Here is a 13,514-nt window from a genome sequence, read left to right on the forward strand (position 1 = left end):
CCAAAGCCTCTCTTGCAAGTCCTGTATCGTTGGTTTGTTGCCCCTGCCCCCCTTTCCACTGCCCTCCATAGTCTGTTGTGCTGCCACGGCCCTTCCTGCCTGCTCAGTGTGGTTAAATTGTTGCCTTTGCACCCTTCTACCTGCCTTCAATTTTCAGAGTCCGTGCCCCTGGCCTCAGCCTCTCAACAGTATCCTAATGAAAAACTAGATTGCTAACATTCTATATTTATTACAAAAGTGTGGAACGCCTGACGTCATCTTGATGTAATCAAAACTGTAATACCTAGAGCATTTCCTTTAGAAATTACATATATGAGAGGGTCTTATTGGCATCAAAATTATGGTTAGTGCTCTAAAAGACTAAAATAAGGACATATTTTCTGAGTTTTCAAATAGCGAGAAAGCACTTTTAAATTATTTGTTACCTTTATGTTTTTTTATCCAGTTGACCACTTGATTAAATGTTGCACTTAGGGGAGAGGATGTGGTGTTACTTCCAGAACTGCAGACTTTGCAACTGGGGAACCAGGTTGGAGTTTCTGCTTCAGCTCGACATTCTGTGATTCTGGTCAAATCACTTAGTCTCCCCATGTCTACAACCAAAATGAATTTGTTCTTGTGTGATGTAACCAATGCTCATGTAAAGCACTCCACTACCTAACAAGTCTGCACTATATAACACTGCAAAAACACAAAATAATAAGTGTTTTGCACACTTCTGTCATTGGGCTATATTTGGGCTACATCTGGGTGATTTTGGGCTACATTTGGGCTCTTTTGTCTCCGGTGGCCATCTTGGGAGATTTATTTGTTATGAAGTTTCCTAATTTCCTCATGTACTGCAGTCTCCTCAGTAGGAAATGCTTTCATTTTGTTACTTTGATTCCATCATGAAGGTATTCAGATATGTCACACATTTGCCATAAATTCTGAATGTTAGCACTCTAGTTGCTCATTAGATCACTGTAGTAAAACTACTGTTCACCATGGAAGTCTGCTCCTGGTATTAAAAGTGCATGTTTCAGTCTGCATGTCAGAATTTTTTAATGAAATAGAAGAGGATTTGAGAAGTCACTCAAAATGTGCCCTCATTTTCTTTCTTCAGCATTAATCATAATTTCTATGGCAAAATGAACCCCCTCATTGTGTTCCTTTTTAAATTAAATGTTTTAAGTGTTACCAGTTTATTCCAATCCAGATGGCTTCAGGTGTGCCATACTTTTGTCATAATGAAGACAGTAAGCGCTCTAGTTGTTTTTAAGAACACTCTGGGACATTCTGTCATTGGGCTATACTTGGGCTACATCTGGGTGATATTTGGGCTACATTTGGGCTCTTTTGTCTCTGGTGGCCATCTTGGCAGACTTATTTGTTATGAAGTTTCCTAATTTCCTCATTTACTGCAGTCTCCTCAGTAGGAAATACTTTCAGTTTTTTACTTTGATTCCAAAGGCATTCAGATGTGTCACACATTTGCCATAAATTCAGAATGTTAGCACTCTTTTTGCTCATTAGATCACTGTAGTAAAGCTACTGCTCACCAGGGAAAACTGCTGCTGGTATTGAAAGTGCATGTTTCAGTCTGCATGTCAGAATTTTTTAATGAAATAGAAGAGGATTTGAGAAGTCACTCAAAATGTGCCCTAATTTTTCTTTCTGCAGCACTAATCATTCTTTTTATGGAAAAATGAACCCCCTCATTTTGTTCCTTTTTAAATTAAATGTTTTAAGAGTTACCACTTTAATCCAAGCAAGATGGCTTCAGGTGTGCCATACGTTTATCATAAGTAGGACTGTTAGCGCTCTAGTTGTTCTTTGGAACACTCTGGGAAGCTGCAGTAGAACACAAAGGAATCAACTGACAGTCTCTGCCCTTGTTGGATGTACATGTTTTACTGAGAATGTCAGACTTCATTCTCACATGATTGAGGAAGATAATGTGAATTTACAGAAAATAAGCTCTCAGTTTAGCTTATAGATCACCTTCCAAACCTCTGTGGGAAAAGCATGAGAAAATATTTTTCTCTCAATCATGATATCCCAGAAGAAGGCTTTTTCACATGGTGAAATCACCTTAGAACATACCACAATTCCTAATATGAGTATGGTACCATCAACAAATGATTTATAATGTAACTAAAGTCTTAAAACCTTCTATTAACTGCAATGCTTTTTAATGAGGTGCTATCATGTATATTGGTCCCAAGATGGCTGCCAATACTTCTTGGATGAAGTGCTGGCAGCCAATCAGATCTCAGGATGAGATGTGTGGTTAGGCTCCGCCCACATATATATATGATTTTACTTTTGATTTTCTCAGGAACTACTGAACAGATTGTCACCAGACCTGCAAAAGGCACATCTCTGACCTGAGGACTACCTCTCTGCCAAATTTCAAGTAATTCAGTTCAGCCGTTCGGGCTGTACCTTGGACTAAAGGTCCCTATGGAAAATTGCATGGGGAAAACGCGTTTTGGGACCCCCCTTTTTTCTCAGCCCCCGCTTGACGAATCCCCCCGAGACTTTCAGGGTAGGAGCGGAGCGGAGCAGAGCGGAGTGCCCCACCTATTTTGAAAATATCGCGAGGATTCGTCAACCGGCGCCAAAGTTATTCCAAATAGAATGTTGCGTATTTCCTATGGAAACACGGTCCTAACTATAACTATCTACTGGCGACCGCCAGTAGATAATATATATATATATATATATATAAAACATATTTAAACTTTACAGAAACACACAGTTACTGGATGGTGTCATCAGTGATGTCACTGACCATGTCATGAATGATGTAATATGTGACATCATCAGCAGTGCATTGCGGGGGCGTGAGTAATAGTTAGCTCAACTAACTATAACTGCCAAATTTCTCTGTTTTCCAACTAACTATAACGTCCCTGAAACCTATGTTTTTCAGTGAAAAAAAAAATATATATATACACATACACACACATCAGTAGCTGGAATTCGTGTCACCAATCAATGTGCATGCTAATTCCATATGGTCATATAAAATCATTCTACTCCATTTACGGGCACAGTGTAACTACCATAACCTATGGCATGGCCCAGAAAAATGTATCCTTCGCCTAAAATGATTGGTCTCTATTACACAGATTAGAGAGTTGCTCGCTGTCCCCAATAGAGCAATTTTTGCAGGCCGGAGCTATCTCACTGTGCCTCATTTCCATTATCTGTGAAATTTAGGGGCATTTAGAAGCAGTCCGAATGTAAGGCTAAATGTATTCAAAATGGCAATCTGGACATTTACAAGTCAAATCAAAGTCCATTAAAGTATTTTGCTGAGGGTTGTGTTACATCTAGTACAAGTATTACAACTCTGCATTTGCATTTGCTGCGGATAAATTTAAATTTAAATTTGCATCCACAGATGGCTAAGAAGAATGAACAAATGAGGGATGTGTTTATTTTAACACTTATATTTATATATGTTAGCCTACAAATGTGCACTTAAACACTCCAGAGTAGCTTTTGGAAGGTAGAGATTGATTTCATTATTACTAAGAGTGTTAAAATTTGTTAATCTTAGTTGATCTTAATTTGCACTTTGATAATAATTCCAATTTGGAAGCACAATATCTCTGTAAGGAACTTAGAACCATGAACCTGATGCAAAAAGTGAGCACCTCAACTCATCAATTGGGATATATTTTAGACCCGATATTTGCCAATTTCCCCAGGATTGAGGTGGATGCCCCGTTAATAGTTCCCTAGTCAAACCACCGTCTTGTCCCCTTTTCGGTGCCATTCCGTAGGCCTCTCCCTACTAAGTCTAGTCAGCTAATTACTCATAGTAAGTGGGCTAGGTTCAATTCTGAAATCTTCTATCTGACTTTCTTGAACACTGGTCCCAAATTAGAGGAGGATATTGATAAAGCACACAGGGATGTTGAAAACTGGATAGCAAAAGCACTAGATGTAATAGCACCATGGACCAGAATACACAAAGGATGAGGATCTTGGCACCCTGGTTTAACGACACCCTAATTAAGGCTAAAAAAAAGTAAACACCTAGAACGTAGGTGGAGACAGGACTACTGTTCTATTAGCAGGGGCAACTACAAAAAATGAGCTCAAACAATATCACGCACTGATTAGGAAAAAATGCTGGGACTTCTATACTGAAAAAATAGAAAGTGCTAATAATTCCTCTAAAGAACTCTTTTCCATTCTGAAATCTCTGTCCTCACTTGAATGCACATTGGCCCCTGCATTAACTTCTCCTGAGAATTGCAACAAAATTGCCAACTTTTTTGTGTCTAAAGTGTCAAAAATCGACAACACCTTCCCGTCAGAAGCATGTAGCCGTAAAAAACCTGACATTTCTCCTGAGGACACATTTGGGGGAAACACATTCTATGAATTTAGGATGCCGGCAATGGAAGATCTGGAGGGCATGGTCATGAATATCAAATCAGGATCTCCTCTTGATCCAGCTCCACCTAAAATGATAATGCAAGGAACGACCATCATTCTTCCCTATGGTCACAAATGATAGCCTGGTCTTTCAGCTTAGGTGAAAAAATTGAAGCAAGCGATATTACTTCCTAAACAGAAAAAAACTTCAGAGGATCCAATACTGCTAGAAAAATAGCGTCCTATCTCATTGCTATTGTTCTTCGCAAAAATTGCAGAGAAAGTGGCGAACAAGCAAGTTGTAAATCATATTAATCTGAATGATTTGTTTCATCCTTAACAATCTGGTTTACGAGCCTACCACTCCACAGAGTCAGCCCTACTCCTTGCAACTAAAACTCTAAGGAAATTTGAAGAAGAAGGACAAACTGCTGCGCTGGTCCTATTGGACCTTAGCGCAGTGTTTGACACAGTATCACATAACGTACTTCTTGATAGATTAAGCAACTGCGGGGTTAGGAGATTAGCTCTTTGCTGGATGACTTCTTTCCTTACATCACAGAGCTTTCAAGTTACCCAGCACCCGTACATGTCAGAGAGTATTTCGCTTACGCAAGGGGTCCCATAAGGCTCCATATTGAGTCCTACTTTATTTAATCTCTATATTGGTCCCCCCCCCAAAATTAGTGGAAAAACATAGTGTAACAATCGTATCATATGCTGACGATACGCAACTTATTGTTACACTATCTCTGGACTCGGTGAAGGCTACAACTCAGTTCTCTCTATGCTTATAACATAACATAACATGTGTATTTGTAAAGCGCACGTTCACCACTACGGGTATCTTGGCGCTGAATAACAGATGTTTTATTGTTACCCAACTCAATGGTACTCATTTTATCGACCTCAGATGGATGAAAGGCTGAGTGGACCCACCGGGATTTGAACCTGTGACCATGAGGTCGAACACAGGCCCCTGCAGCAGACGCATTAGTCCACTGAGCCACCAGACCCGGCATATGCTTAGAGGAGCTAGTCTAATGGATGTCTAACCACTGCCTAAAATCAAATGGCAACAAAACTGAAATAATGATAGTCAAGAAAGCCTCCTCTATATGGTCCACGGCATGGTGGCCTGAGGACTTTGGGTCACACCCCTGTCCCAAAAGCAGAAATAAAAAATCTGGGGGTTTGGCTTTATTCCAAACTCACGTTTGAGAGCCAAATCAGGAAGGTAGTTGGGAAATGCTTCGGGACTCTCAAAGTCCTAAGGAAGCTCCTAGATCTATTACCAATTGCCGCCAGAAAAACTACGCCTTGGTTACATCTCAGATAGACTATGGTAATATCCTCTATCTGGGAGTGTCTAAAAAAGGTCTAACCAAGCTTCAATCGATTTAAAATGCTGCTGCACTCCTAGTCTTTAACCTCCCAAGAAAAGCATCTCCCCTGAAGGCTTTTGCTTTGAGATGAGGATTATTTTTAATGCTATGTGCTACTGCCACAAAATTCTGTGGAATAAGGGCCCGAGCTATCTTTGCTCAATTATAACCTCTTATATACCGGCACATAATTTAAGATCTACAGTAGCCTATTTAGTCATGGTGTCAAGAATTCCAAAAGTCAGGATGGGAGCGCAATGTTTTGCCTATCTTGCAGCCATAAGGTGAAATACCGTGGCAGTGACTTTGAGAACCAAGCCTTGTGAAAGTACCTTTCGCAAGGGTTTAAAGACCTGACTGTTCCCATCTCTAACAAGCATTTGCAATGCAATAGGTCTCGCATTTATACGAGTCTAAGCCATTGGTATTGTAAATGACAATGCCTTTTATTTATGTTCAAAAAACAAAAATAAAAGGCATTGTCATTTGCAATGTCAATAGCTCAAACTCACGTAAATGCGAGACCTATTGCATTGCAAATGCTTGTTATTTATTGAACACTGCTGTGTTCCTCATTTTGAGCGCCGAAGGAACCACACAAAATACAAGAACTACACTATAAAACTCAGAAATAAATAAATCAAGTTGTGTTTAAGAGAAAAGTGATCGAGTTTTGTCTGAGTAAAGAGTCACCTCCAGATACAACAAAGGTGTACCTACCATGCATGCAGCGCATTATTTGCAATTGTATTTTATAGCGCTTACTGCCGCTGTTGAGGCGTTGAAGCGCAAGTAGTAAGCTCTATATAGAGCTTTAACTAAAGTGCAACTAAAAATATCACGAACTGTAAAAGAGGTATTGAAATCCCAAGCATTCAGCTTCGAGAAGGACCCGTACACAAGTTACCTTCGCAGAGCTCTGAACCAGCGGGGGGGCGAGGGGGACGCAGGCTCCATGGCGGACCCGGGCACCTCCAGAAACGGCTCTGCAGCTGCAAGAACCCTCGGCCTCCTGTCCTGACTCCCGACGGAAGCTGTGGTGGACAGACGGGGCAAGAAAAATTAAGACAATGCGTGAGACTGCAAAGGGCGGAGGGGGAAAGGGGCTGCCGGCGTTTAGTGGTTTTAAGTTAAAAAAAGAATGTCGTCCATAAAGTGGCTCGACTGGTTTACTCTTGGTGCGGGAGGTGCTGACCTCTCACTGATTCATTGGTTCAAAATCACAAGAGTTCAGTAGTGAACGCCAGCTGGCTGCGGAGACATAGTTAAAGGTCCCTGAGTGCTTGACCGGATAAAAGAGAAACACAAGCGTTGGCCGCGCGCGAGCTGCCGCAAGACGTGATCTGTGGTGGGGAGGGGGAGAAGCGGGAGTTGTGTGCGCGCGTGCGTCATCGCGATCGTGATCGATCTGAAAGCGAAAGTGATCGCGATGACGCACGAGTTTTCAAAGTGCTGCTGGCGGCCGACTGCGCGCGTGCTCGGTCGCGTGAACGCAAGCGTTAGGCCAGCCAGCAGCACTTTGAAAAGCTCACATACAAAATGTCTCCGAGCTAGCGCATGTGCTGGGCTCAGCGAGACCTAAAAAGGAATACCTAGATCCTTATCTATGATCAGGTTATCTCTAGCCCAAGCACAGTTTCAATTTCTGCTCTCTCGCTGAAGTCCTTATACTAGCGCAGGGACACACCAACGGTGTAACCAAGAGCTTTGCAAATGGTAAAATCAAATCAAGCATATATCATGTCCTCTGTGTGATTTCACACCAACAATTCACCAAGTGACAGAGTGTGACTGTTTTAGTTCAGAAAAAGTTCTTATATATTTTAAGATTGTTAGATGAGGCAAATAGTTTGATCCCTTCACAGTGCATCCTACGAGTACCTTAATGGAACACAAAAGGGTAACCTACTGATATCTGTGTACACTTCCTTATGTGCATCATCCCATCTGCTAAAAGATAAACATCTTTATATGAGTACATTAAATATGCAGTTTGTGATTGTCAAGACCATCTACCATACGGCTTCTAACCGGATTCTGCATCCCTCGACCTCCACGGCTCAGTGGGCTGCATCTTGCCAGACCGCCAGTTGACATGCCGGACAGAAATCACCTTCATGGATATTGCCAAACCCTACGATTCACCATCGCGATCATGCTAAAAATACCATTCAAATGGCTCTCACTGGACACCCGCAGGATGATAACCCAAGCCCTCATCACCAGCAGATTTCACCATGGCAATGTCCTCTATTTAGGGATCTCCCCCAAGCTCACCAACAAACTCTAAATAGTTCAAAACGCAGCTGCCAGACTCAAACTCAACTTCCCTCCCCGATCTCACATTTCCAAACACCTCAGAGACCTACACTGGATTTTGATCCAGAAACGCACCACCTTCACACTCCTCACCATTACCCACAATGCACTGCACAACCTAGGCACTGCCTACCTCAACGACAGCATCCACTTCCACATCCTAACTGGACACCATCAGAAATGCTGGACTTCACCTTGCCCACATCCCCTGCATCCGGTTTGACAATATGGGTGGACACGCCTAATCCCATATCTCCCTCAGGACCTAGAATGGGCCCATCCCCCCATCAGGTCAGCCAACTACCTCCTAAAATATGGTAGAAAACTTAAAACCTGACTTTTCAACTAAGCTCTTCTCAGGCTAATCAGATAAGCTCCTGGACATATGCTTGTGTGATGAGCGTGCCTTACAAGTCCCAATAACATACAATTGTGCACACTGAAATTTAAATTCTGTCTATGTTAAAAAATGTGTGAAATCCTGTAAACATTTACTCCAAAATACACAATGAAATTAGAGGAATACAATTTAGCAAATTAACATTTTTGTTGTATTTTTTTTTGTCAAAACTGCCCTATTGTGTGAAGAAACAAATAATCACATTTATTCTTGAGTTTGACAAAATGAAAATATTTGTTTAAAATACTTCTATTTTATATTGAACTACATTTTTCAAAAAAATGAAATCGGTAACAAGTTACCCAACTATGCATCACAAGACTCACCTCACAATTACCCAAATATGTAACAAAAGACTCACATCAAATGTGAATATGTCTTCGTCAATTTTCATATTAATTTAGCATATGATATCTTCTCATGTATGCTAGAACAAATGTAAAATCTCCAATTTAATATTAATTCAATCATAAGCAGAAAAAGAGAATGGAAAGAGTTGTGCAGAGTTGTGAGAAACTGAAAAAGGGGAAAATACAAAGACGGTAATATGACTTTCATTAGCAAAACAGTACACACTACGTAGTGTCATACATTACATCCATAGCAATCCAAACAAGAAACACCACTGTCAATCAGTTTAATCCACCCGAATCTTCTCATAAAACTTTACTTTTGGTTAGCCAGACATAGGTAATGAGTAAGAAACTGAAATGCCTTTAATAGATCTTACCGTTTTTAAGAGTTTTACCATGTTAGTATTGTTAATAACAATGCATTGCAGTGTATTTAGTTATCACTGCCACTTACCACTGAAACTATTTTTTGCTGACCTAATCCTGTTTTTTCACATTTTGTTTTGTGAATTCACAAACCGAAAAATGTTTGATTCTACTTCAACTTTGAAAATTTGAAAGTGACTAAATGTTATAATTTCACCAATCTCTATTGAGAGCATGGATGGTATCATTTTAATGCAGCACTTGTTAAGAAGCAATTACATTCATGAACTCCTATGAATATATACTGGCACAATTGTATATAATAAATATTTCAATTAATTTCTAAGTGCATCCCAGCACATAAAAAAATGATCTAAATCTTGTGTAATTGAAACACTAATCCTTTGTATTTTTTCTTTGTACCAGGCTGGATTTTTCAAAAGGCCTTTACAGGAGAAGATGGAAGAATAAATTTGGACATCATAGAAGTCAAGAAATAATGAGATGATTAACTTTCTTCAAAGCAAGTTACAGACAGATGACAATTTCCACACACCTGATAACATATGTGCAATTCCGTCAGGGACAAATCTATGCATTAAATCAAATGCAGAATTTTGCAGCGGCGGAACCTATGGTTCCAGATGTTCAAGTCTCTCATGGCAGAATTCTTTTGAAGATACTGCTCATTTGTGTTGAGCACATCACTCTGAAACATTGTGGGTGCTGAAATGTGTTGGATGTAGGAATGCCTTAGTTATTACTTCCCGGGTATTTATACATTACTAGAAAAAGAGATAAAGGAGAGCAAATGTTTTTTTTTTTCATGTTATTACACTTCTGTGACTCGCTTGTCAGCAGTATGATATAGTGTGTGTGCCACAAGATTGAGAAAAAAACAAGTAATAATAACATTTAGAACAATTTAAAAAATGATAAGTGCAAAAGTAGATAAAGTTGTCTCAGCAATGGGTATATTGCAGAGACATAACACATATGAGATCTAACATGAGACTGCAAACAAGGCAGAGATTCCAATATGAATTCAATTGCTCAGAGATGTAGATCAGTGTAGCTTTTATGCACAATGCAAGTGTTGCACACTCTGTTGTGTGTGCGAACACCTGTAATGCTTAATGACGTATGACCTATGGTAGTGGACATTTGTGGGTTCTGCGCCACAGGATAAGAATACATTGATAATGCAAATGTAGATTTTGTTTGCACATTCGGGCAGATTATGTGGAACTGATTGTATGCCTTATGCGAAGGAATTCGCAGCACCCACATGCACATCCACTCAGAATGCACAGTTCGCCGTGTATCATGTACATGTCTGTCGATTACATGTTACAGCAGCGGTGCATATTCCCGATGTCCTGTCAATCTCCGCAGGTAGTCAGCACTGTGTCACTCTAATTTAGAACAACCACATTTCTTCCTCCTGTAGTTTTTATACACGTTTTTCATTAAATTCACATTCTGAAAGCTAAAGTATATTTCCACTTACAATTTAGGACACAATCGCTCATACACTTTTAAGGGAAACGTATTTAGGAGTTGCTTGCAGTTGCGAGTTATCAGGGTTTGAGTCTGTGCTTTTCTGTGGTAAAATACATTCTACTTCTGGACACCCTTTGTGCTTTATTTAGTGCAATGCACTTTACCTCCGTGTTGTTAATTCAATCTGGATCGACCAGCTAACACCAGTGTTTTGCTGCATCGGTATGAGTCACTGTATATTTATATTGAATGTTTATATTGCCAGCACATAAAATACTTATTGATTTTTCTGCACAGCTTTACTAAACTAACATGAGATATTATTTCCCTGGACTCATTTCAGATACATGATAGTTTCACAAGACAAACTATGTTATACTATTCCCAATGCAAATTGCTAAAAGGAGCATAAAAAGGGGGTCATTTAGATGGCGGTTGGACTTTCTTCTGACCGCCATCGTTGCAGGGCTTGGGCCCAGCCACCTGTAAGGTGGCGCTCCTGCACATGAGATTACGATGTGACCACCACCGCATCATGTATCTCTGACATTGCGGCGGATGCTACTGGCTGCAGCACCCGCCGCAATGTTAAAGTGCCAAGCTGTGCATTTCCCTGGCAGGCAGTTAGTGCAGGGACATGTAGGGGGCTACATGGTACCCCCCAGGGCACCCAAGACCCCCCCACCCCAGGGGGACCCACAATGGGCCCCCAAATACAATCCCAGCCAGCCTGTGAATGGCGGTTTCACTGCCATACACCGGCTGGCGCGGATGCAGCATTGTAATTTGGCGGATGGTGCCTGCTAGGCACTGCCACCATTTTACGGATGCTGACTGTCCGCCAGGCAATCGGACCAATTGCCTGTGGCGGATCCTTGGCGGGTGGTCTTTGCGCCCACCACGGTTGTGGTCGGATTCCCCCCGCCATCCTCATTTGGAGGGGGAAAATCGCGGTCCGATGGCGGAAGGCCCGCCACCGCATGGTTGGCAGTGGCAGGCCTGCCGCCATCATAATGACCCCCTAATTTTGTCATGCATACTTTTGCATCAATTATCTTGTTTTTGCTGTACATGGGAGAATGTTCTGAAAATATATTTTTCTCCATCGCTGGACAGATAAAGAGAACAAAAGAATTATACACATGGATCCTTATGTGAAATAAAAAAAATATAGGTGCAAAAAAGTATGTCTAGGAGATATTCAAGGCAATGCAGAGTGCATGAAATCAATCGAAATAGCAAGATATAACAATTTTGATTTCATAGTGAATGTCAATTTGTAAATATGTCTTTTAATACTTTCATAGGTTCTTTTGTGTTAGCACCGTAAGAATGCTAATAGCTTTGTATTTTTCGATTTAAAAACCGCTTTGCCATAAAAGTGATAGATAACCCCATAACATATTACAGGGAGCGGTATTTACTGGGTACAATAAATACCTCGGGCTTATTTACAAGCCCCTTGCGCCACTTTTGTGTGATTTTTCCCATGTTAAAAATGAGGCAAAAGTGGTGCAAGGGGCTTGTAAATAAGCCCCCTCATGTTTAATAGTGACCCATGGAAAATGGGGAAGTACATGCAGAAATTGGTGCTTGCCACACCTATTCTCACATGGATCAAAAATGTTGACCCAGTTTTTTGTGGTAAATTTTGACAGGTTACACTGCTGAAATTCAGAAGACTGTGGGGAAGTGGAAATTACTGTGTTACCCATAATACCAGTCCCTATGCAATCTCCTTCTTGTGCAGGATCCGAATTTAGCCTCGTACTAGTAATCAGACCATTAGTGTCTGTTGCACTGTACAGAAATTGCATAAGGTGCAAATGCAAGGGCTATTTTTATCTCATTCTTTATGTTCATTTTATATCACCGCACAGCATGCATAACATTTTTACTTGAAAACGCTTAAATTGTGAAAGGCATAAGAGCCTCAGAGGAACAACTAGGGGTGTGCAAATATGCAAAGATTTTTCTTTCCGACACTTTGCAACTTTTCTTAGCGCTTTAAAGTTTTAAGTCAAGAATTTTCTTACAAAAACATATTTTGTTGACGATTTTAGAAAAAATTTATTTTAAAGAATTTGCACATTCAGGCAAGGGCAACCATTATCAGATAAATTAAAATACTGTAATATATGCGTGCATTGCAAGACTCATTAGGCCTTTTGTACATATATTTTAGGATCATATGATGTTTTTTACAGTGTTGTATTTTTATAATAACGAGCGCAGCTCTTTGCACCTGTACATCTGAAGCCTGTAAAAAAAATAAAAATGAAGACAAGATATGCATCAGGTCTCCGTGTACTTAACTTGAATCAGAATTTGTCTGATTTTGTTACCCTTCGCTGCAGTCGGATTCAGTTAATTTTATTATAGATCTGAAACGCCAGCAGAAAGTGAACCTTTTACTCTACAATTCATCAATCAGGTTTTGTAAAGCGTGTCTGCGTCACCCGTGAGGACCTCGAGGCGCTGGGGCATCATGCCCATACTGTCTGATATCCTATTGGTTGAACATCCAGGTAGTAAGGTCCTTCCCGATACTATTGTAGCGATGGTGAGGCTCTGAGGTGCAAGGGGAGGTTGTTCCAGGTCTTCGCTGCCAGGTGGGAGAAGGAGCCGCCTTCTCTGTTCGTCCGGCAGATGCGCCGAGTGGCTGCTAGGGAGAGGAATTCAGAGCGGAGTTTCCTGGTAGGTTGGTGGAAATTCATTTGACTGCTGAGGTATGCCGGTCCTTCGTTGTGTAGCGCCTTGCAAGTGTGGGTGAGCAGCTTGAACTGACATCAGCAGGTCCCTTATTATTGA

At 40.8% G+C, this 13,514-nt stretch overlaps 1 protein-coding gene across 2 annotated transcripts in view; it reads left to right on the plus strand.

Annotated features, from left to right (window-relative positions):
* ITGA1 (integrin subunit alpha 1) overlaps positions 1-12,998 on the plus strand; it is an 880,323-nt gene extending 867,325 nt beyond the window's left edge. For both annotated transcript variants that reach the window (XM_085631246.1, XM_085631248.1), the window contains exon 30: positions 9,627-12,998. In XM_085631246.1, coding sequence (XP_085487372.1) covers positions 9,627-9,671 — 45 coding nt within the window. In that variant the 3' untranslated portion in view covers positions 9,672-12,998. The remainder of the gene's footprint in view (positions 1-9,626) is intronic.
* Positions 12,999-13,514: the final 516 nt, after the last annotated feature.

This window comes from Triturus cristatus, chromosome 2_1 (assembly GCF_964204655.1).
Source record: "Triturus cristatus chromosome 2_1, aTriCri1.1, whole genome shotgun sequence".
In the NCBI taxonomy this organism is placed as follows: Eukaryota; Metazoa; Chordata; class Amphibia; order Caudata; family Salamandridae; genus Triturus; species Triturus cristatus.